The 20,431-nt window shown below is 53.7% G+C and overlaps 1 protein-coding gene across 2 annotated transcripts; it reads right to left on the bottom strand.

Moving 5' to 3' along the window:
• Positions 1-1,547: 1,547 nt before the first annotated feature.
• Positions 1,548-20,431, bottom strand: DRC7 (dynein regulatory complex subunit 7). Of its 2 annotated transcripts, none has more exons than XM_081118369.1 (18): positions 20,328-20,431; positions 18,946-19,183; positions 18,361-18,535; positions 17,209-17,334; positions 16,325-16,519; positions 14,601-14,759; positions 13,170-13,388; positions 10,800-10,928; positions 9,000-9,066; positions 7,946-8,074; positions 7,655-7,783; positions 6,437-6,657; positions 5,474-5,689; positions 4,316-4,426; positions 4,119-4,229; positions 2,765-2,959; positions 1,949-2,088; positions 1,548-1,848 (listed from the first exon to the last, which is right to left on the bottom strand). In XM_081118369.1, exons 2-18 carry the CDS (start codon positions 19,146-19,148, stop codon positions 1,755-1,757), a joined length of 2,619 nt encoding a protein of 872 aa, XP_080974495.1. In that variant the 5' UTR covers positions 19,149-19,183; positions 20,328-20,431; the 3' UTR covers positions 1,548-1,754. The 2 variants fall into 2 exon arrangements, with proteins under 2 accessions (XP_080974495.1, XP_080974496.1); XM_081118370.1 differs by having other exon boundaries at positions 20,399-20,425.

Here is a 20,431-nt window from a genome sequence, read left to right as displayed (position 1 = left end):
GTGGGGCGAAGCGGGGAAGTGTGCTCAGCCATCCTTTTGCCGCGGTTCCTGCTGGTTCCCTTTACCTGCGGGCGGTTCGGCGATGATCTGAGGACTTTTCTCTCTCTTCTTTGGCTCCAACACCGGCTTGAAGCCCCCACAGGAGACCGAGAAGAAAACGGAGACTGATGACGACTCCGAGTCAGGCGTGGAGCCCGGGATCGCTACCCCCACGGCCGACGTCTCCTTGGCGGGATGCGTGGGCCGCTTCCTTGCGGGGATCACCGACTCGGAACCCGGGAAGCGCCGGCTTCAGTCGGGCTCGGGGGTGGGGTGGGCTCGTTCTCCACTGCACTGCACCCTCTCCGCCAGAAAGCGGCAGAGGGCCCACCCGTCACCACATTGTACTTTGGGAAGCAGGCTGCGGAGGCATTTGGGCACCATCCAGAGAGGACTCGATTAGCAGAAAAAAATCCGATCAAAACTGTCCTTCCTGTATTTCTCGACTTCGTACATGAAAACGTCATAGACGAAACTCGAGAGAATACGATAAAGATATTTAATCCTTTAATAACATGGTGATCACCCATACACTCGCGGTGTGGGTTTCCACACTTGCGAACGTTTTGCTGTATTTGCTTTATCCGTGTGGGTTTTCTGAACCTTTTGGGAGTTGTAGACGTCTAGACATTTCAGCCGGACGCTAAATACTATGGAGCATGTCATTCTTAAAAATCAGGCCCTTATCCTGCGTAAGCATTGTATCACCACACCTGAGAAAACAACAGTTCTCTTCCAGTCCAGATTTTCATAATCATCCCGAAAATATTTTTAATAACTGTTTTCCTAAGTAGGAGACGATCAGGATTCAGCACACTTGGCTCTTTTCAGCTCATTCTATTCCCCCCCCCCTTTTAAATGAAGAGAGATTGGGCCATTTACATTGTTGACTGTCTAACGTTATAATTTTGTTTGACTTTTCCCTTCTAGTGTCATTTATGTTGTTCCTTTCCCCCCTGAGTTTCTTGTTAAAATGGAAGTTAAAGCTTGATTAGATTCATGGTCACCCATTTTGCAACACTACATTGACGTATAATACACATACCCCATATACTGTAAGTGTGCAGGTCGACGAATTTTCACCATCTGAACATGCTCAGGTCGAGAAGAAGATTGCCAGCACCCCAGAAAGTTCCCCTGGTGCTCCACAGGTTAATTTTGCCCTTTTTTGTTCTTTATAGAAATGGAATCATGCAGTGTGTACTTGTTTGTGTCTGGAATCTTTGATATTATTTTTGAGAAATGCAACCGTGTCATTCATGTGGTTATAGTTCGTGCGTTTCCACTGAGCCCAAGCAGGGTTTCTCAGCCTCCGTCTTACTGACATTTGAGGACAGATAATTCTTGAGACCATCTGCAGAGGTGCTGCCAAGTGCTCGGCATTCCGATGGAAAAGACAGGAAGTCAGCGAAGGTGGCCAAGGAGGGTGGAGGGGGTTGGTCCCAGGCTATAGATAAATAAGGGAAGGAGAGAAAGGCTGGTGCTGGAGCTTGTGAAACATGAGGTATAAACTGCACATTAAAAGTGTGTTTATTCATGAGAAGGGTGAACAGATGGGCCTGCAGGGATGGGGAGTGGCAGTGAGGCTAAGCACCTAAGTCCACAGTCATTACCTGGGTGTAGGAAACGGGGAGGCTGGGCTGTGGGGAACGTTTCTCTCCTGGCAGCTTAGGCTGAAGGAGGGGAATCAAAGGGCCAGAGATGCAGGAGGGGCATCAAGCAAAGACTTTTAGGAGCTCCACCAGGCGCGGGTCCTTGTAGAGCTTTTCCTCCAGAGCCAAGTACTTCAGCGGGGCCAGCTCCTTGTGTCTGAAATCAGAGGGAAAGGGGAGAGGTGGTGGGGGAGGAAGGTTATAAAGCTGGTGCTCCAGCTTCCAGTGGGTCCCCTCCAGCTCCCCTCCCCCCTCACCGGTTGAGCCGCTGCTCCAGGATGCGGATGCGGAACATGGCCTGAGAGCAGTAACTGAGGTACAAGTCTTCGTCTTCAGCTGTCAGGGTCACCTGGTTCTCCTGGTACCACTGCTGCTTCTTTTGCAGCTCCTGGGTCTCCTGTGGGCATGGGGAGGAGAGAGCAGGAGGGTTGATGAGGGCTGTCCCTCCCCAGGCTATAGATTGAGACCTCCAGTCACCAGACAATCCAGGAGGGTTGACTCCTCTACCCCACCCACAGAAGCCAGAGGAGCAGAGGTAGGGCCAAAAAAATGCCTTGAGTGGGAGCCACTGGGGTTGTGATTAGAGGAATATTGAGTCTATTAGGTCAGAGCAGGGTTCAAGATTGAGACAACCATGGAGCTCTGGACAACTTGTATTTTCAGAGCTTCCAATTTTTTCTGCCAAATGAGGGTCATTGTGCCCACCCACTACCAGCACCACCACTTCCACCACCACCATAGAACTCTTTGTGAAGATTAAATGAGATAATACATGGGAGCTGCATGGTATACTTCTAACAATGGAAATGCATCTAGGACTAGGAGTTGTTACAATGCACCATCCATCCATCCCTCCACCCATTTACCCAACCATCCATTCATTCATTCATCCACCCATCCCTCATCCCATCCATCCAACCACCCATCCATTCATTTATTTGCCCAACTTAGTCTTTTGGAAATTCCAAACAATAGCCCCTCACAAGTCTGTGAGATGGTTGGCAAACAGCCCTGGGCCCATTTTCAGGATGAGGATGCTGAGGTCCTCTCCTCTGCCTCGGCCCTGGCCGTACCTTCTCGAAACGGGCCTGGATAAGGTTGGCCTTGTCAATGAGCCGCTGCTTGAAGTCACTGAGGCACTCGTCCTTGAGACGTAAGGCCTGCCCACGTGTCAGCTTCTCTCCTGGGGGCAGCTGTGCCAGGAACGGGGCCAGGTAGTCCAGCTGAGCCTCCACCTGCCGCAGGTGCTCCTCGTGCATCACACGCTCCTGTGGAGGTTGGGGGTGATGGTCGGCTGGACCAGCAGGGGCTGCTGAGACCTCCCTGCCAGCTCTGCGTCAACATGTGACCACACAAAACCAGGCCTCAAATCCAGATCCCAGTGCTTGGTGCCTCTGGGACTGAGGTCTCAGAGGGGCCTGTGTGCTGTCCCTTGTACCTGTGGTTATTGGTAACAGCTAACTCTCTGTCTCACATGAATTCATGTCTCTACCTGAGTCTCAGCACACACCTAACGCTCAGTAGATGCTTGCTCAGTAAATGGTAATAAATGGTTGTTATTAATGATGTTAAATCAAAAACTGCCAGTAAGGCCCAGCCGGGTGTGGCTCAGGGGTTGAGCATCAACCTAGGATCCTAGGAGATCAAGGTTCAATTCCTGGTCAGGGCACATGCCCAGGTTGCAGGCTTAATCTCTGGTAGGGGGCATGCGGGAGGCAGCTGATCAATGATAATTCTCTCATCACTGATGCTTCTATTTCTCGCTGTCCCTCTCCCTTCCTCTCTCTGAAGTCAATAAAGATATATTTTTTAAAAACACACACAAAAAAACCCCCTGCCAGTAACTCTCTCTTTTTCCCTTTCACCCTGGAGCCTTATGTCTTGTATTGGCAGATGTGGGGGCTGATGCCCAACCCTGGGAGCCTGGGAACCAGTCATCTGACGCTCTGTCCTGCTTCTCCAACCTCAGACTATTTTTAGAAATCTCTACTTGGTTGGTGAAGGAGATTTAGAAGCTGGCCTCGAAACCAACCTGGGCCTCGCAACCTGAGGGTGTAACCTGAACACCCTGTGCAGTAGGGGATGGAGAACTCAGGCCTGTGGCCAGAGTTGGCTCGCTGAGGCTACTGGCCAGGTCTCGACCTCAAGGGGAGGCCCAGGTGGAGGTGGGAGCACACTTTTCATTCATTCCGTGTGCAGTAGAGGCCTAGGGTTGGCCACAGCCCCTGGAGGTGGGGGAGACCTGGCCTGGATCCTGAGTGCTCTTTGGGGTAAAACATAGAAATGGTCAGCTCAGCAGCAAGGATGAGCACAATGACATCAGTAACTTCATCCCCATAAAGGGTAGGATCCCCATAATCCTCATCACCCTGGAGGCCAGGGGGGTGCCAAAAACAGTCAGGGCTGGGGTCAGGGAGTGAGGCTCACCATGGCCTCTCGGTACTCCTTGCTCTTCTCATTGCGCTTCGTGTCATAGATGGAGATTTTCAGCGTGTGCGCCTCCTCCTCTTCCTCTAGAAGCTTCAGGATCTCCAGCACCTGAATTGGGAAGTGGGGGAGGGCATGGTTCAGGCCCCCCCCTCCCCTGCCACCTCCCACCTGCCCAGTCTCCCAGGGGACCCTGCCTCCAGCTCGGACTCCCAGGCCTGATGTCTGGACAGCTTCTCTTCATTCTTCAGTTGCATCATGGCCTCGTACTGGTAGAGAAGCTTCTTGGTGTGCTCCATGGGCTTCACCTGGAACGGCAACCGCGGTGACACAGAGAGGCAGCAACAGCCGGGGTCGTGCACAGGCTCTGGAGCCAGGCCTCTTGGGTTCAAATCTTTCCCTCTGTTTTCTAGCTGTGTGACCTCCAGCAAGTTGCTTAACCTCTCTGGGCCTCAGTTTCTTCATCTACAAAAACACAGATCGGCTGGCCGGGCGTGGCTCAGTGGTTGAACATTGACCTAGGATCCAGGCAATTGGGGTTCATTCCTGGTCAGGGCACATTCCCAGGTTGTGGGCTCCATCCCCAGTCGGGGGCGTGCAGGAGGCAGCCAATCAATGACTCTCTCATCTTTGATGTTTCTATCGCTCTCTCCCTCTCCCTTCCTCTCTCTGAAATCAATAAAGATATATTTAAAAAACACACAAAAAACACAGATCATGCCCGACCAGTGTGGCTCAGTGGTTGAGCATTGACCCATGAACCAAGGGGTCACTGATTCAATTCCCGGTCAGGGCACATGCTCAGGTTGTGGGTTCGATCCCCAGTAGGGTGTGTGCTGGAGGCAGCTGATCGATGTTTCTCTCTCGTCAGTGTTTCTATCTCTCTATCCCTTTTCCTTCCTATCTAAAAAAAAAAAAAAATCAATAAAGACATTTTAAAAAACACACAGATAATAATATAAGAGAAACTAGAGACTAAGAAGAATGTGCCAGGTGAGTGAGGACTTGAGCTAGGAAAGCCAGCCCTGTGGAGGTGAGAGGATCGTCTCCTCCAGGGTCGGTCTCAGGATCTGGGGCCTGCTCTGCCCAGGGCTGGGGGAGTAGGAACAATGCAGAGTAGTCTTGGCCTGCTGGGCTGTCTTTCTTGGTGGAAAAGGGAAGATTTTCAGAAGAGCTGCAAAGAGAAGGGTCCTGGGATGGGAGCTCTTGGTTTTCCCAAGGGGCAGAGATGAACTTCCAGGCTGGGGATCTGGAGTTTTCATCCCAGTTCCCCCAAGCTGCTGGGATGGGACACAGAGCCCCAGTTCCTTCTCCTCGCCACCCCCCGCCCTGCCCGCCACGGCCCCCAGGCCCACCTCGAAGCTAATACACATTTCGGGCGACATGATGATCTTGTTGCCCTTGCTGTCCACCTCGGTGCGCCGCAGGAACTCGCGCTTGGAGGCCGTGATGTGGTCCTCGAGGCAGTGGTAGCGCAGCTGGATGCGCTCCTCCAGGATCAGAAACACGCGCTCCTCCACGTCCTCGTCAGCGGGCTTGGCCGGGTTGCGGGAGAACCGCTCTGTGATTTTCTGGGGGGCCAGAGCACGCACAGGATGGGCAGGGGAAGAGGTTTCTGTGTGTGCCCTCAGGGACACTGGGGTCTGGATCATTTGGGGGTTTATGTGGAGCAGCCCCTCTTAGACAATGGTTCTCATGGCCCATGGGTTTCAGTGCCACGCCGCTCCAGCCCTGTGTGGTGCTAGGTTTCTTCTCTACCTGCCTCCACAAAACTGCTTGCTCACCTCCAGAGATGGGGAGCTCACTACCTTTCCAGGTAGCCTTCTTTATCACTAGCCATTCCTTACTGCTAGAAAGAGGTTTTTCATTTGTTTGTTTTTTGGTATGCAGCCATTAAACTCAGTTATGAAATAATTTGTAATGATACAGAGAAAAAAATGCACAACTTAATGTTAAGTGGGTGAGTCAGGGATTCTTCCTCCCCCCATCTCAATTAAGTTAGAAAAGACTCTCAAAACCAAACCTATATCATGCAGTAATATCTGAGAGATTCCATTTGGAGATATTTTTAAATTTTTTCTCTTTATATTTTTTCTCTCTAGATATATTTTCCCATATATTCTAAATGTTTAGCCTGAGTGTACACTTTTTATAATCATAGGGAAATAATAGCTCCCTGGCCTAGTGGCTGAGGGCACTAATGAGAAAGGTTTCTTGGGAAAGATGCCACTCCAGAGTCAGAGCTGTCCCCATCCCAGGGGAACCCAGGCTTGCCAGAGTGGGCAGTCACACTGTTCCCAGGCCTGCTAAACTCTTACCACCATGGGCCGGGGGTTCGACTCTGCGCTGTTCAGATTTAATTTCTTGATCCTGGGTCCAAAAGTGACATGGCGGTAGGAGAGGAAGTCTGGCCGTCCTTGATAGTATTCAGTCATTGTCTTGGGCGTCTCCTCCCGCTTTACCAGGCTATCCACACGGGCCCTTTCGTAGAACTCCATGACTCGATCATTCTCAGGTTGCATGGACATGTACGAGTGCACTGCCGTGGGAGGTGGGGCCAGGGAGACGACTGGGTCAGCACCAGGAGCCCTGGCCACTGGTTGGATAACCCAATCCTGACCCCAGACCCCAGGGAGAAGGCACAGCCATGACTGCTCATAGATGAGCCTTAGGTCTGTAACCCATGCCCACTGCTGGGCATTTAGGCTGTTTCCAGCCTTTTTCTTATTATAAACAACACTACGATGAACATCTGCTTCATGCATTTTTTAAAAATTCTTGCCCATTAATTTCTCAGAACAAATTCTAAGCCGTTGAACTGCTGGTCACAAAGCATAAATATTTTAAGGCTGGCATTGGTTATTTTGCCCAAATGCCAGTTTGCTGTCCTGCCAGCAGTGACAGGGGCGACTGCTGCTTTGCACACTTGCTCACTCCCTGTAGGACCATTTTTTCATCTTTGATGACATGAGGGTTGTAAGACAGTCCCTTAGTGATACAGTTTCATTTGTTTATTTTTATTTCAACCATCAAGTGAGGTTGACTATTTTTTTGGTAGATGGTATATTGACCCTATGTCTCCTTTTGTGACTTCTTGGCTAGGGCTGTTGATTCTCTCCTAAGGCATGTCCTTTCCTTTCTTCCCAGGGTCATGTCCACAACCTCCACACCCTCTGTCTTCTGCATCACCCTTGTGGGGCATCTGTTGGTTTTATTGCTCAGCATCCTGACCCATCTATAAACGTGGATCCTGCTGTGGGCCTGATCCCAACCACAGAAATGGCATGTGGCCCTGGCTGTCACTTTCCTGAAGGAACATTTGTCATGTTTCCTTGGATTTTCTGCACTTCCCTGACCTCTCACATCTGGTTTGCTTAGGGAGGCGGGGCGGTTTCTGTTGCTTGCCACCCAAAGAACCCTGTCGATACACAGACACTGGTTTTCCCCACCATGTGCTCATTGCATGGAGGCTGCTCTAAGGAGTATGTAAGGCCCCTCCGGGGCCCCTGGCTGGTCGGACAATGGGGTCCACTCACCACGCAGAGCCTGGGGGTGGCCGGGCTTGAAGTAGTCGATGTTCAGGCCTGTGACCTTGTTTATGTGCTTCAGCTCTAGCATGTCTTCCCGATTCTGGTACCACTCCTTTATCTCCAAAGTCTTGGTACCTGTGGGGCCAATCGGTGCTGGCTGCAGCCAGGCCAGCTGCCCCAGCCTCCGTCCCATCATTCCTTGCAGGGCCCACCCTCACACCGAGAGAGTGTCAGTGACCTGTCTAACATCACACAGCATGTCAGGGACAGCGCCCCCTGCCCGGGCTGCCCCCTTACACTCCGAGTCCTCGTAGGTGCTGAGGCGGCACATGAGCCCATTGCTGTTGAGGTATGGGGCCCACTTCTCCAGCATGGCCTTCTTGTACTGTATCACCTTCTTCCCATTTGGGCAGCGGGTCTCGAACGCTGTAGACACAGAGTGGGCTGGGGTGAGGGACCTCCCAGATCAGGACCCCCCTCAGCCACTCACTCAGCCGTTGTCCACTGAGCTGCCTGCCAAGCTCCTCTAGGTCCCAAGCCCGCTCCGGGGGTGCAGAGGAGAATGGACGTCCCAGGTGGCTCTTGCCCTGGAGGAGCTCTCAGAGTTGAGCACAAGCAGCTGACCTGCACCTTGTGGCACCACACACTGCCAGGCCTCTGCCTGTGAAGGTCTCTCTGCCAGAAACACCACCCCCTCCAGCCTCACCTGACTTCTTTTTATGCTTCACAACTTAGGTCAGAGGACCCCTCCTCCTGGAAGCCCTTCTCCTCCCCACCCCTCAGGCCCCAAACCTGGGGCTGAGCCGGGTGCCCCTCCCCTGGGTTCTCATGACACCTTCCCTGGCCTTTCCACCCTGTTGGAATAGCCCATGGCCTATGCCATCCCTGTGGGTCTAGGTACTCCCAGACAGGAACCTCAGCAGCCAGCAGATGTTGGCATGAGGCACAAGAGGCCCTGTCCTCCTGCTTTCTCTGCCTGCCCCTCCCTGGTCCTGATGCCTCCCCTCTGCCATCTGGGTACCGTGCATGGCCTCCTCCTGCCAGGGTGGGGTGAGGGAAGGGAACAACTGTGTTCTGGTCCTCGGTCCTCCATCACCTCCCACACTCCATCCAGCGGAGTTAACTGAGCCCCGTCCCATCCGCAGATTGGTGTCAGGCCCTCGGGGGCACAGCTGCGTGTGTGTGGTAGGAAAGAAGTATGAGGAGGGGCAGCAGAAAGCAGGAGGGGGGGGAATGAGGGGCAGAGCAGCCTCTGCTGGGGTCCCCCTGCCTCGCTGTCGCTGTCGCCTGTCGCCGGGACCGTCCCAGGTGGCCCCCATCCTAGGGAGGGGCAGTGAGCACAGGTGCATACCCTCTGGGGAGATGGAAATCTGCTCCACCCAGGAGTGCGGCATGTCGAAGCCCTCTTCCTCCTTGCCCTGTTGGGAGAGGTGGGTAGGGGGGGCTGGCTCTGCTCAGCAGTTGCAGGCAGAGCCTCTGTCTTGCTTGCCCCCAGTGCCAAGCCAGGGTGGCTTGGCAGCTCCCTGAGGGGAGCCAGGAGGCAGGGCAGTTTTCACCTGGCCTGGCGTGATCCAAGATAGGGAGGAAGAGGAGGAGTCTGCCTCCAGTGGGCTGGGACCTCCCCTGGCTAGGACAGCAGCACCCCTGCTCTGCACACCCCGCCTTCCCTCGGTTGTCAGAAGCACCAGGCTCAGCCACAGGCCCCGGGTTAAGAGAGGGGCGCCATGGCCAGTGTGGCTCAGTTGGATGGGCATCATCCAGTGCACCAAGAGGTTGTTGGTTCGATTCCTGGTCAGGGCACATGCTGGGTTGGGGGCCAGTCCGGGGCATGCAGGAGGTAGCCAACCAATGTTACACCCTCACATTGATGTTTTTCTTTCTCCATTCCTCTCTCTCTAAAAATCAATTTAAAAATCTTAAAAAACAAGAAGATAAGGGCTTCTGGGGTCAGGTGGACACAAGCCACATCCCCCCCCCCCCATCTAACACCAGCTAAGGGGTCCTGGCAAAGCCCCTTAACCACTCTGACCCTTAGTTTCCCAGCTATAAAGTAGGGCCCTTGGGAGGGTTCACTGATAGAAGGTACATGAAGGGCTGAGGATACTGCCCAGCTGCCCTTACTGGTTTGCTTTTTCTCTCTGAGCCTTAGTTTTCCCAACTGTACAATCAGGCCTGGGCTACACAAATGGTCCTCTAGCTAGCTGTCCACAGAAACTCGAAAAAGATTTTCTCAACTTAAAACTGTCACAAATATTGCTCAGATCTCTGCCACGGGCTCATCTAATCGGGCCACCCTTTCGGCCAGCAGGGGGCGCCCATGCACGGGGATTTACTGTCCAGCCTACAGAGCTGAGGACTCTGGATACTCTCCACACAACTGCCAGGCATGTCTACACTGCTTTGCCAGCACATCACACCCGTGGTCTCATTTTGTCCTCAAGCAGCCCCAGCAGGTAGAACAGAGTCGCTGTTGAGAACCCAGACAACGAAACCAGACTGTCAAATCCCAGGTTCAAATCCCAGCTCTGTCACTTACTGGCTGTGTAACTTTGGGTAAGTTACTTTGCCCCTCTGTGTGCCTTTCTATCTGTAAAATGGGACGATAATAACCATGGATGATAATACTAGTACCCATGTTGCCTGGTGGTTGTGAAGATTTAGACAAGTTCATTCAGGTTAAGCACCTATGGGAAGGCCCCAGGTCAGTGACCTTCAGAAGGGCTAAGAGGATGGACAAGAAAGGCCTAGAAGTGCTTCTGGGAGATCATAGTGGCTATGTGGGATGGCCTGGAAGTGAGGAATGACCAGCCTTGGGGCTCCCCGGGCCTGTGGAGGGGGTCTTAGCACCCTGCTCCAAGGGGCATGCTCTCTGAACAGCATGGACTGTGTGTGGGGCAGGACCCGAATGCAAATCCCAGCCCTCCCCTACCCCACTATGTCCTGGCAGGTCATTGGATCTGTCTGGGCCTCATCTATAAAATGAGGCCGTAGTCCAGGGTCTTCTGCTTGAGGAATCTATAATCAGTCTACCTAGACTGTCCCCTCCCATACGCGTGCTGGTGGGACATCTGTCAGGCCAGCATGAAGCAAGAGTGGATGTGAAGCCACCTCCCCTCACCTGCCCCCCACCCCACAGGCAGATGAGACTCACCAGGTTTTCCACGTCGTCATCATCGTTCAGGCCATCATCATCTTCCTCAGCTATGGACAGTTGAGGCTTATCGGTCCCCAAAAGCAGGTACTCCCACCTCACAGGGTCTCCCAGGTCAAAGATCAAGTCCTGATGGGGGAGGGGATCAGCTGAGCACACCCCACGGCCTCCTTCTGTTTCACCGGGTGGTGGGAAGCAGCTGCTCCCAGAGTGCGGAAGGGGCCTGGGTCTCAGGTCAGAGGGGCAGAATTTTGGCTCCAGCAGCCCCTGTGAGTCCACACCCACCCTGCCCATTTCAACAGGAAACTGAGGCCCTGAGGGGGACTGGAACACCCTTTCTGTTGCCCAATCTCGCCACGAAGACATCCCACTGCTGTCTCCGTGAAAAACTCCGAAACTCCCGGGGGCAGCCCAGGCAGCGTGCAGAGCAAAAGCAAGCAGGTGAGATTTTATGGGAGGGGGAGATGGCAGGTTTGAAAGAAGGCCTCCGGCGGTGTTTACTCCCACCAGGGAAAAGAAGAGGCATGGTGCCGAAGAAGCAGGCAGGGTTTCTCTCCCAGGGCGTGGATCCCCCGTCTCTTTTCATGCCAGTCCACCTGAGCCTCAGCTCACCTGCCAGACAACTCCCGGCAGGTGGGGAGCACCCCTCAATCCCAGTCTACCACCTCAGGTGGCATGCCATCCCCAGGATCAGTGTCCCAGAGGAAGGGCAAAGGCTTAAGAACAGCGTGAAGCTGTCCCAGTCCTCACTGTCATATCTGAGGCCTGGAGGGCTCCTGAGTATTTCTCTACTCCAGCTGGGGGGTGGGGGGAGAGGAGAAGGGGATGGGCTAGAGGAGGAGAGAGAACTGCTCATGGATGTAGCAGTGACTGCAGACAGTCAAAGCTTAGTGGAGAGGAACCAAATTATACAGATGCTGGTATTTCTTTCAGTCACATCCTCCATTCTATCACTTTGGTCAGTAGTAAGCAGTAGTTAGGTATTTTGCTACTTAAATGTCAGTTTCTATAGAAAAAGCATAACTGAAAGGACAACCACCATGTCCTGTGAGCCTGGGGGTCTCTCTGTCTCCGTGTGGGGCCTCACCACAGCTCCCTGCCCCCGGTGCCATTTCAAGTCTCTTTAAAGGAGCAAAGCAGCCACTTCCCCACTCATCTGGCAGTAAAGTGACAGCCAGATTCATGATCTTTCTCGTGCCCTTACTTGGTGACGCGGTGCTGCCTCTCGGGCCTTACTCTCCCACCAGGCCACCCTTCCGTTTCACAACTCCTGTTATCTCGGCCATAAAATTTCTTTGCCTGGCATTAGTCCAAGATGTGCCATGAGAGGAGGCTGAAGACAGGATCTTCAGCCTGGGAAAGGGACAAAGGAGGACTGTCGCAGCCTCTCAAGGGCCATTATTCTTCCAAGGGCACTGACACTATGGCAGTTATGAGCTTGGGCTCTGGGGAAGGGCCGTCTTGGCTCTGCCCCATCTGTGTAGTGTGGGAGATGTTCTTTCTATAAAATAAGAGTAACAATGGCTAACATTTATGGAATGGTCAGGGACTGACTATTCTAAGCAACTACTAAGTGGTATTTCCCACAACCCTGTGAGGTCAGCGAGGGCTGAGCAACCCTGGACTCAGAGGTTAAGGGAAGCCAAGGGGGTTCCTCCTGCATTGAAGGTAGAAATTTCTCCACCTCGGAACATCTGACTTGCAGACAAAGTAACTTGTACTGGGGCGCACCTGTGTCAACTGCCAGCCTCCCTCAGGGGCAGTGGCAGACCTTCAACAGGGTCCCTTTGGAATAGGGGCAAAGGACCCAGGATCTGCCTTTGGGAAAGTGGCCTGGTTGGAAATGGAGGAACCTGGAAAAACCCAAAGAGCGTAGGACTTGGAGCCTGTCTTTCTTTTGATTTGTGTACAGCTCAGTGGATTTCTATAACTTTGACACGCCTTGGTTTCCTGCGCCCAGATCCAGAAATAGAACATTGCCCACACCCCCCAAAAGTCACCTTGTGTCCAGTTATGACCTTCCCCTAAATGTGCATATGTATTTTTAACTTATGTAAGTGGCTCTGAATTTTTCTATACATAACTTTATGGAAATTCATTGAGCTGCACACTTAGGGCGAGTGCACTTTTCTTCTATGTATGTTGCATTTCAATACAAGGTTTTTAGGTCATTCATACAAACTAACAATCCACATTTTATAGGATACGCAAATCAAGAGAGACAATAATCACATTGGAATAGAGTGGGCTCTGGAGACTCAGCTACGGGGAAAGTGTGAAGCCCTCGTGGCCTGGCGGCCAGCTCTCCCCACAGGTCACTCGCCCTCCCCCACTATAACTGCCACACCCACGCAGGCCTCTGCCCGGCACCTTGCAGCAGTTCCAACAGTCCTGCATGTTGACCCAGTAGTTCTTGTGGTTCCAGAGGCTCTCAATGCCCAGGAAGTTGTCATCCTGGTTGCTATAGCTGCGCGCCGTGAACGGGTCAATGAAGAAGCTCTCGGGCACCTCGCGCTTCCCCGACAACACCAGTACCCAGGAATGCACGCGCAGGCCATGCAGGGGGTCGGAGTTCTCGTTCTTTGCCTCCTGCACAGAAAAGGTGGGTGACTGTGGGCCACATCGTGGGAAGGGGGGGAGTCATCTCCCCAGGGCTGGGGAATGGGCAGGAGAGCTGAGTTCTGATCCAGGCTATACCATGGGCTTGAGAACATCACCCCACCTCTGAGCCTGTTTTCTTATCAGTAAAATGGGAGGGACTGACTCAATCTAGGGTTTATAAACTGGGCCCTTTGGAGCTCTAAGGTAGCTGGGATTTACTGGCTTTCTGTGTTGTGATTCTGGATAAGAGTTCATCCAAAGAAAGGTAGTGGGACACCATATGGCTTTCTTGTCTGCCTCCCTCTGAGACAAGGGTGACTATGTCACGTTCATTATTATATCCATAGTGCCCAAACCAGAAGAGATGGTAGATACCACATAGAAGGAAAGGAAATAAGGGAGGGAGGAAAAGAGGGTGGGAGGGAGGATGGGAGTGTGGATGGGTAGGAGAGATGGATAGATGGAGGGATGGATGGATGGATGGATGGATGGAGAGATGAGAGGATGGATGGATGGATGGATGGATGGATGGATGGATGGATGGATGGATGGATGGATGGATGGGGAGATGAGAAGATGGATGGATGGATGGATGGATGGATGGATGGATGGATGGATGGATGGATGGAGAGATGGGAGGATGGATGGATGGATGGATGGATGGATGGATGGATGGATGGATGGATGGATGGATGGGGAAATGAGAGGATGGATGGATGGATGGATGGATGGATGGATGGATGGGGAGATGGGAGGATAGATGGATGGATGAATGGATGGATGGAGGGAGAGATGGATGGAGAGAGGGACAGAGGGAGGGGTTGATGAAGAGCTAGAAGGATGGATGTTGGAAGGAGAGCTGGAAGGGTGGTTGGGAGGATGGATGGGAGAGCATATGCAGGTAGGTCTTTAGTGAAAGAGTCTGGAATGAGGAGGACACCAAAACTGCCCAACATAAAATGGGTTGCCCCAGGCAACAGAGTTGACATGAGAAACCTTTCACCAGAAGCTGACTGACCTCCAGGGGGAGATTCCCACATGGCCAGGCAGAGGTGGGGATGGTTGAGAGGAAGGAAGAGGGATTTGGACCTAGGGGTCAATAAACACATTTCTCCCATGACCTGTGTCTCTCTTCCATTCTTAGAAAGCCCTTCTCAGGAGCTGAGCTCAGGGGTTGGAGGCTGAGAACCAGGGACCTACCCCGAGGCGCTCCTCCTCCTCCTTCCGCAGCAGATCCTGCTCAGCTTTGATGGCTTTCTGCTTCTTTATCTCCTGCTCCTGCTCAAACCTGCTGGTCAGGTCCCTGGGGGGCTTGACAGCGTACTTCTTAGGTGGTTCCACTTCCTTCTCCTGGACTGCCTGTCACCCAGCGAGAGAAGATCAGCAGCCATGAATCGCCACCCCTCAGACCAGGGGGTCGCAGCTGCTCCTGGAGCCCAGGGGCTCTCTGGCCCTCGAAGCTCTGGGACCTTGGACAAGTCCCTCCACTTCCCTAAGCTCAGGCTCATCTGTTAATTAGAATGAGAGTAAGAATCTTCTCCAGGAAAGTGCCCGTGGGAGGTGCCCATCAGGGCTGGTGCTCAGAAGATGTGGTTTTCTCTTCTTTACCCCTGCTGCCCACATGAGCTATGATCCAGATCTGATCTGGAGAGTGGGGCAAATTGTGGGAAGTCAGATTTTCCAGATTTTGCCATTGGAGGGTTTCATATGTTGATGTAAAATAAGAGTTCCTGGGCAAGAAAGGAGAAGAAATGTGTGTGTGTGTGTGTGTGTGTGTGTGTGTGTGTGTGTGTGTGGGGGAAAGAGAGAGAGAGAACAGTGGCAAGAAACAAATCCAGGAGAAAACACTGCAGAGGCTACAGAAGTGGGCTTGTGGCAGTTAGGAGGGAAAAATAGTGACTCGCCATAGTTTAGTCACAGAGACGGGGCCTCAATCCCTGGGTTTCCGTTTACCAGCCGTGCTGCTCTGGTAACATGTAAAATTGAGTGACAATGCTTACCACACGGGACTGTCGTGAGGAACAACCAAATCAGGGGACCTGATTGTGGCTTGTACACTGGAAAGTCCTCTGCCTTTGTTAGCATTGGTATCATTTTAATAATTCAAATTTTGGCTGAGCTAAGAGGCCCATGTGTGAGCTCACAGGCCTTTGGAGCCAAAAGTGATGAGAGAAGATCCCATCTTCTTTGAGGCGGTGGGCCTGAGAGAGCAAGGCTCTCACCTGGTGCCCCCCCCCCCACCAGAGCACCGTCCAGGGCCCCCAGGTGCTCACCCAGGTGTAGCACAGGTGCACATGTGTCCCCAGCCCTGAGCTGCAGATACCCACAGGATTTGACCCTGATCACTGAATTTTGGAACTGACACAGTTCATGAAAAGCATTTTCTGCCTGTAGTGTGGTTATTTTCCAAAGGCAAAGAGAGGCTTTTATTTCCTAAAAGGAAACCCACTTAAGAGCTTCTTGTGTTCACAGCAGCTTCTGGTCATTCTTGAGTCTCAGTCAACATATATAAAAACACAACCCCCCCCTGCTGTTAAAAAGGGGTCTTTTTACTTGGGAGGGGGGGAAAAAGACAGAACTAAATGTCCATATGTCTGTTTCTTCCTTAGATGAAAATGGCTGGATGGACTTTTATCAAAAGGGCAGGGTAAATTTGGAAGAGTTTGACTTAAGGTAGAAGCCACGTGGCCTTCACAAAATTTACTTCATGGAGGGGAACACAGAAGCTGAAACTGAGTCACGTCAAGGGGAGAGGGACAGCCAGCGTGGGGTCCTGGGCTGAGTGCGTTAAGCTGAGGTTAGGGAAATCACGGGCGGTTTGAAATACGAACTCCGTGGTGATGGAGCTGTGTTCCCGTGGCTGGGGCAGGGGGAGGCGCAGGGACACACTGCTTTAAGGGGGCCACATCTGGAGCCCGGCCTACCTCCCTGGGCTTCTTGGTGAGCGGGCACACCTCCCGGGTCAGGTCCATGAGGCACAAGTCCTTGGAGCCGTAGCCGTTGATGCAGTAGGCGTCGTAGCCGGAGCCAATGAGCATGGAGCAGAGCAGCGTGCTGAAGTCGAAGCAGTTGCCCTTCTGGTACTTGAGCACCGTGGTCGGGGAGTACAGGTGCGAGGGCTGGCCGTGGCCATGGCGGGGGTCAGCTCTGCCGGGCCCGCCGCCCCTGGCCTGCCCCCCGTGCTCCAGGGCTGGGCACTAGCGCCCATGCAGGCTGGACCCCAACAGGGCTCCTCACCTTTGTGGGCTTGGGGAGCCTGCTAAGAATGGGGTGACCACCAGAGAAAGAGCCATCCACATTTGACTGCAGTTCTCAGGGGCTGTGGACGTCCTGATGGGAAAGGCCCTGTGGCCTGGTGAAGCTTGTGGTCTGATGGGCAGTTTTATGGTTATATTTTAAAGTGCTCCTCACCTTCTCCCTGCCTACATGCTTTCCTCTTGTCCTTTCCTCAGTTCTCATTGTAGACCTATCCTTCCCTCCCTCTTTTCCTCCCTCCTTTCTCAATGAGAAGGCCATTGAGCTGGTTAGAAGCTCAAAGATGAGGCTGTGGGCCATGAGTAGCAGGGACCTCCTCTGCTACTCACTGTGAAAGGAAGGCCCTGAAGGCAGAGAGAGGCAAAGGAGGCAAAGAACTGGGAGTCGGATGACCAGGCTTGCTGTGTGACCTTAGGCAAGTGGCTACGTCTCTCTGGGCCTGTTCCCCTTCCCTCCCCAAAGAGACTGATGGGCTGAGCCTTTTTTTCCAGACTTGCCCAGCTTCCTATCCTAGGCCTCATGGGCCTAGAATGCAGCCCAGAGTGGCACTTACCGGCTTGAGAGGGTCGGACAGGGGCTCCATGGAGAGGAAGTCTGCAACAAACTGGGCACAGGTGTCCCAGTTGTAGAGCTCGGGGTAGGGCATCAGAGTGGGCCGGATGGTTGTGCTCACGAACTTCTGCAAGGGGAGAGACCAAAGGCCCTGGGAGGGCATCCCACCTGGGTGGAGAGTATGGCGTTCCCAGGAAGCCAGAGACTTCAGGTTTGGGGCAGGGGATGCTTTCTAGGCCTCTCTGGGTTTTAGGCTCCTCCCTAGTGCCTTGGGCATTGGATACAGGGATTCCTCAAAGCCCTTCCAGCCCAGGCCCAGAGTAAGCTTGTGCTGTCCCCAGGTTCCAGTGAGAAATCAGTTCCCCCCCTGCCCCCCCGTTATCACCACTGTCCCACCGAGTGCCACCAGACCTGGCATCACCTCCCCAATCCCCAACGACCCTGTGAGGAAGGTGCCATTGACAGAGGAGGAAACTGAGGCTCCAAGAGATGAGCTGACCAGCTCAGGTTCACAGTTCGCAGCAGATCTGGGTCTGTCTAGCTCTAAGCCGCCACCTAGTGTGGGGACCTAGTGCCACTAGAGCCCTTCAGGGGCTGCTCTGCCACCTGCGGCCTGGGGTCCAGGCCTCCAGGGTCTCTATGGATTCAAGGAAGGCCCCACCAGCACCGGATCTCACATGGCCCCACCTAGAGTGCGGCCCCGGTGCAGACCCTGCTGACTGCTGCAGGGGGAGTGCAGGCCTGGGATTACCAGAGAAGGGAAAAGGAGATAGGGATCTGTATGAGAATCACTGAGCCTCAAATGCTGGCAGCTCATACGTAGGTTAAAAATCACCACACCGGCCAAATAAAACAGTCTGCGAGTCTCTGCCAACCTGGGGGCTGCCCTTTTCCAGCCTTTGGATTCATCCTCTGCCATTCCATTTACAGATGGGGAAACTGAGGCCCAGAGAGACTTGGGGACATGCCCTGGGACACAGGGCTGGAAGGAAGGAGTCCAGTGCTTGGGTCCTGGGACCCATCCTGGTCATTTTGTCTTATTTTTCTGCTCTTCCCTATCTATAAGCTCTAGGACAGGGCTGTGCCTGGGTCCACCTCCTTCAGCCCTCTGCTAGCGAGCCCCCCACCCTGTACCCCATGCCTTGGGTCTTACGGGCACTTCACACTCATTCAGTGGGTACAGGAAGAGGGGCACGCGGTCTGGGCACAGGTGGCTGTACTGGCGGGAGAAGTTGTCTGCCACCTGCAGCAGGTGCTCCTCCTTGGTGGTGTTGCTTTGATAGGAAAGGGGCAGCTTGGAGATGTCGATAGTGTCCTTGGTAATGACCCTGTGCCGTAGGAGGGATGGCATTAATTAGTCGGCATGAAGCTAGGCCTGGACACAGGGAACCCTCGATCCACCTTAGTTGCCATGGGCTCTATCCCATCCTTGTTTAATCCTCACAACTACCTAGGAGGGGAGTATCATTATTAGCATCTGCCCTATTAAACAGATAAGGGAACTGAGGAACAGAGAGGTTGAGTGACTTGCCCAGGGTCACACAGCTAGTGAGGGGCAGAGTGGAGACTTGGCCCAGCCAGTGTGAAAGCAGAGCCCTCACTCTTAACGGCCTCCCTCGATGCCCTGGCCTGGCCCCCCAGCCCAGGTGCCATCATTCTGCCTGGCTCCTACTTCGCCCAGCCCTGCTCTCACCCTCTCCAGGGCTTCAAGGCCTGAAGCCCACACCCTGACACTCACGAGGGCTTATCCGGGACAGTGATCTCGATGTCCGACAGCTTCTTCTCCAGATCCCTGAGCATTTCCGGAGTCATGATGGTTTCCTCCTTCCGCACCTGCATCTCGGGCAGCCTCATGGTCTTCTCGCCCCTCTCCATCCTCTCGGCTGCCTCCTCCCGCTCGGCCTCCTCCTCCTCCTCGATCTTCTCTCTCAGGACCTCCATCCTGGCGTGGCTCTGGCTGTCGGGAGACGCAGTCCCTGCAGGAGGGATCAGCACACTCAGGACGGTGGGCTTCAGACCAGGAGGGGGCCACCAAGACCACCTGTGTCCCTGGGTGGTGGTTTCCGGTGGCTTAGGCCACAGAGGGAGAGACTGAGTATCCCTTAAACTCCATCCCACGGAGGAGAAAGTCTCTGCTCGGCGCTGACGGGTCCATAACACCTTCCAAGTGTTCACAGGTCTCCCTTAACACAGGCGCTAGCAGGCCGCAGGCGGGAACCGGTGCCAGGGCAGGAGCGGGCAGCCCAAACCTTAACATCACTTCCTTCCCGCCAACTTATTCCGGCCGCATCGTCTCTCTGCGGCGAATGATGCTATGCTGAAGGGATCACTGTCGTATTATAACATTTTCCATTTAAATATATTTAATAAGCCCAGTAAGTGAAACAGCTTAAAGGAATTATTCATAATAGTAAGGTGGTGATATGGAGTACGACCAAAAAAAAGGGAACATCACCAACATTGGAAGTGAGGCGCAGAGGGGAAGTCCCAGAAGGGTGGCGGCAGGTGGGGAGGGTGAGGAGAGAGAGAAGTAGGGTGGGGAGAGGGCCAAGGTGTCTGTGGGCAGCAGGGGCTGACAACTGGGGCAGGCGCCCAGGTGGGCCCCGAGCCCAAGGTCACAGAGCACGTCCTCGGAGGTGGAGCTGGTGGCTCGGAAGGTGTTACAGGCCCGTCAGTGCCGAGCAGAGACTTTCTCCTCCGTGGAAGGGAGTTTAAGGGAGACTCAGTCTCTCCCTCTGTGTCCTAAGCCACCGGAAACCACCACCTAGGAACACAGGTGGTCTTGGTGGCTCCCTCCTGGTCTGAAGTCCACCGTTCTGAGTGTGCTGATCCCTCCTGCAGGGACTCCGTCTCCGGACAGCCACCAGAACCGATAAAACTTCCTTCCCCACATCAGGCGACCTCATCAGCTATAGTGCAGTCTGAGGAGGGCAGTCGGGCCTCAAAGTTCCCTGGGCCCTGCCCAGAGGCCCAGAGGCTTTCCCCACCCCACAGGTCATTTTTTGCACCCTCTTCCCCAGAAGCACCCTTTTCCTCCCCCGACACACACACACACACACAGTGAAAATTTCCCTAGAAAGGTCAGGGCGGAAAGCCCCCAGGCAGAAGAAGCCCCCTTACCACCAGCACCCTCCCTCTCCCCCTGCAGGGCAGGGTCCTGACACCCCGCAGTCCTCTACTGCGCCTCTCACCCTCTAAGGACAGCCTGTACCATCTGTTAGCCT

Source organism: Miniopterus schreibersii (assembly GCF_964146895.1).
Source record: "Miniopterus schreibersii genome assembly, chromosome: 18".
Taxonomy (NCBI): domain Eukaryota; kingdom Metazoa; phylum Chordata; class Mammalia; order Chiroptera; family Miniopteridae; genus Miniopterus; species Miniopterus schreibersii.
Note: the sequence above shows the minus strand (reverse complement) of the source record. Positions and strands in the feature narration are given on the sequence as shown.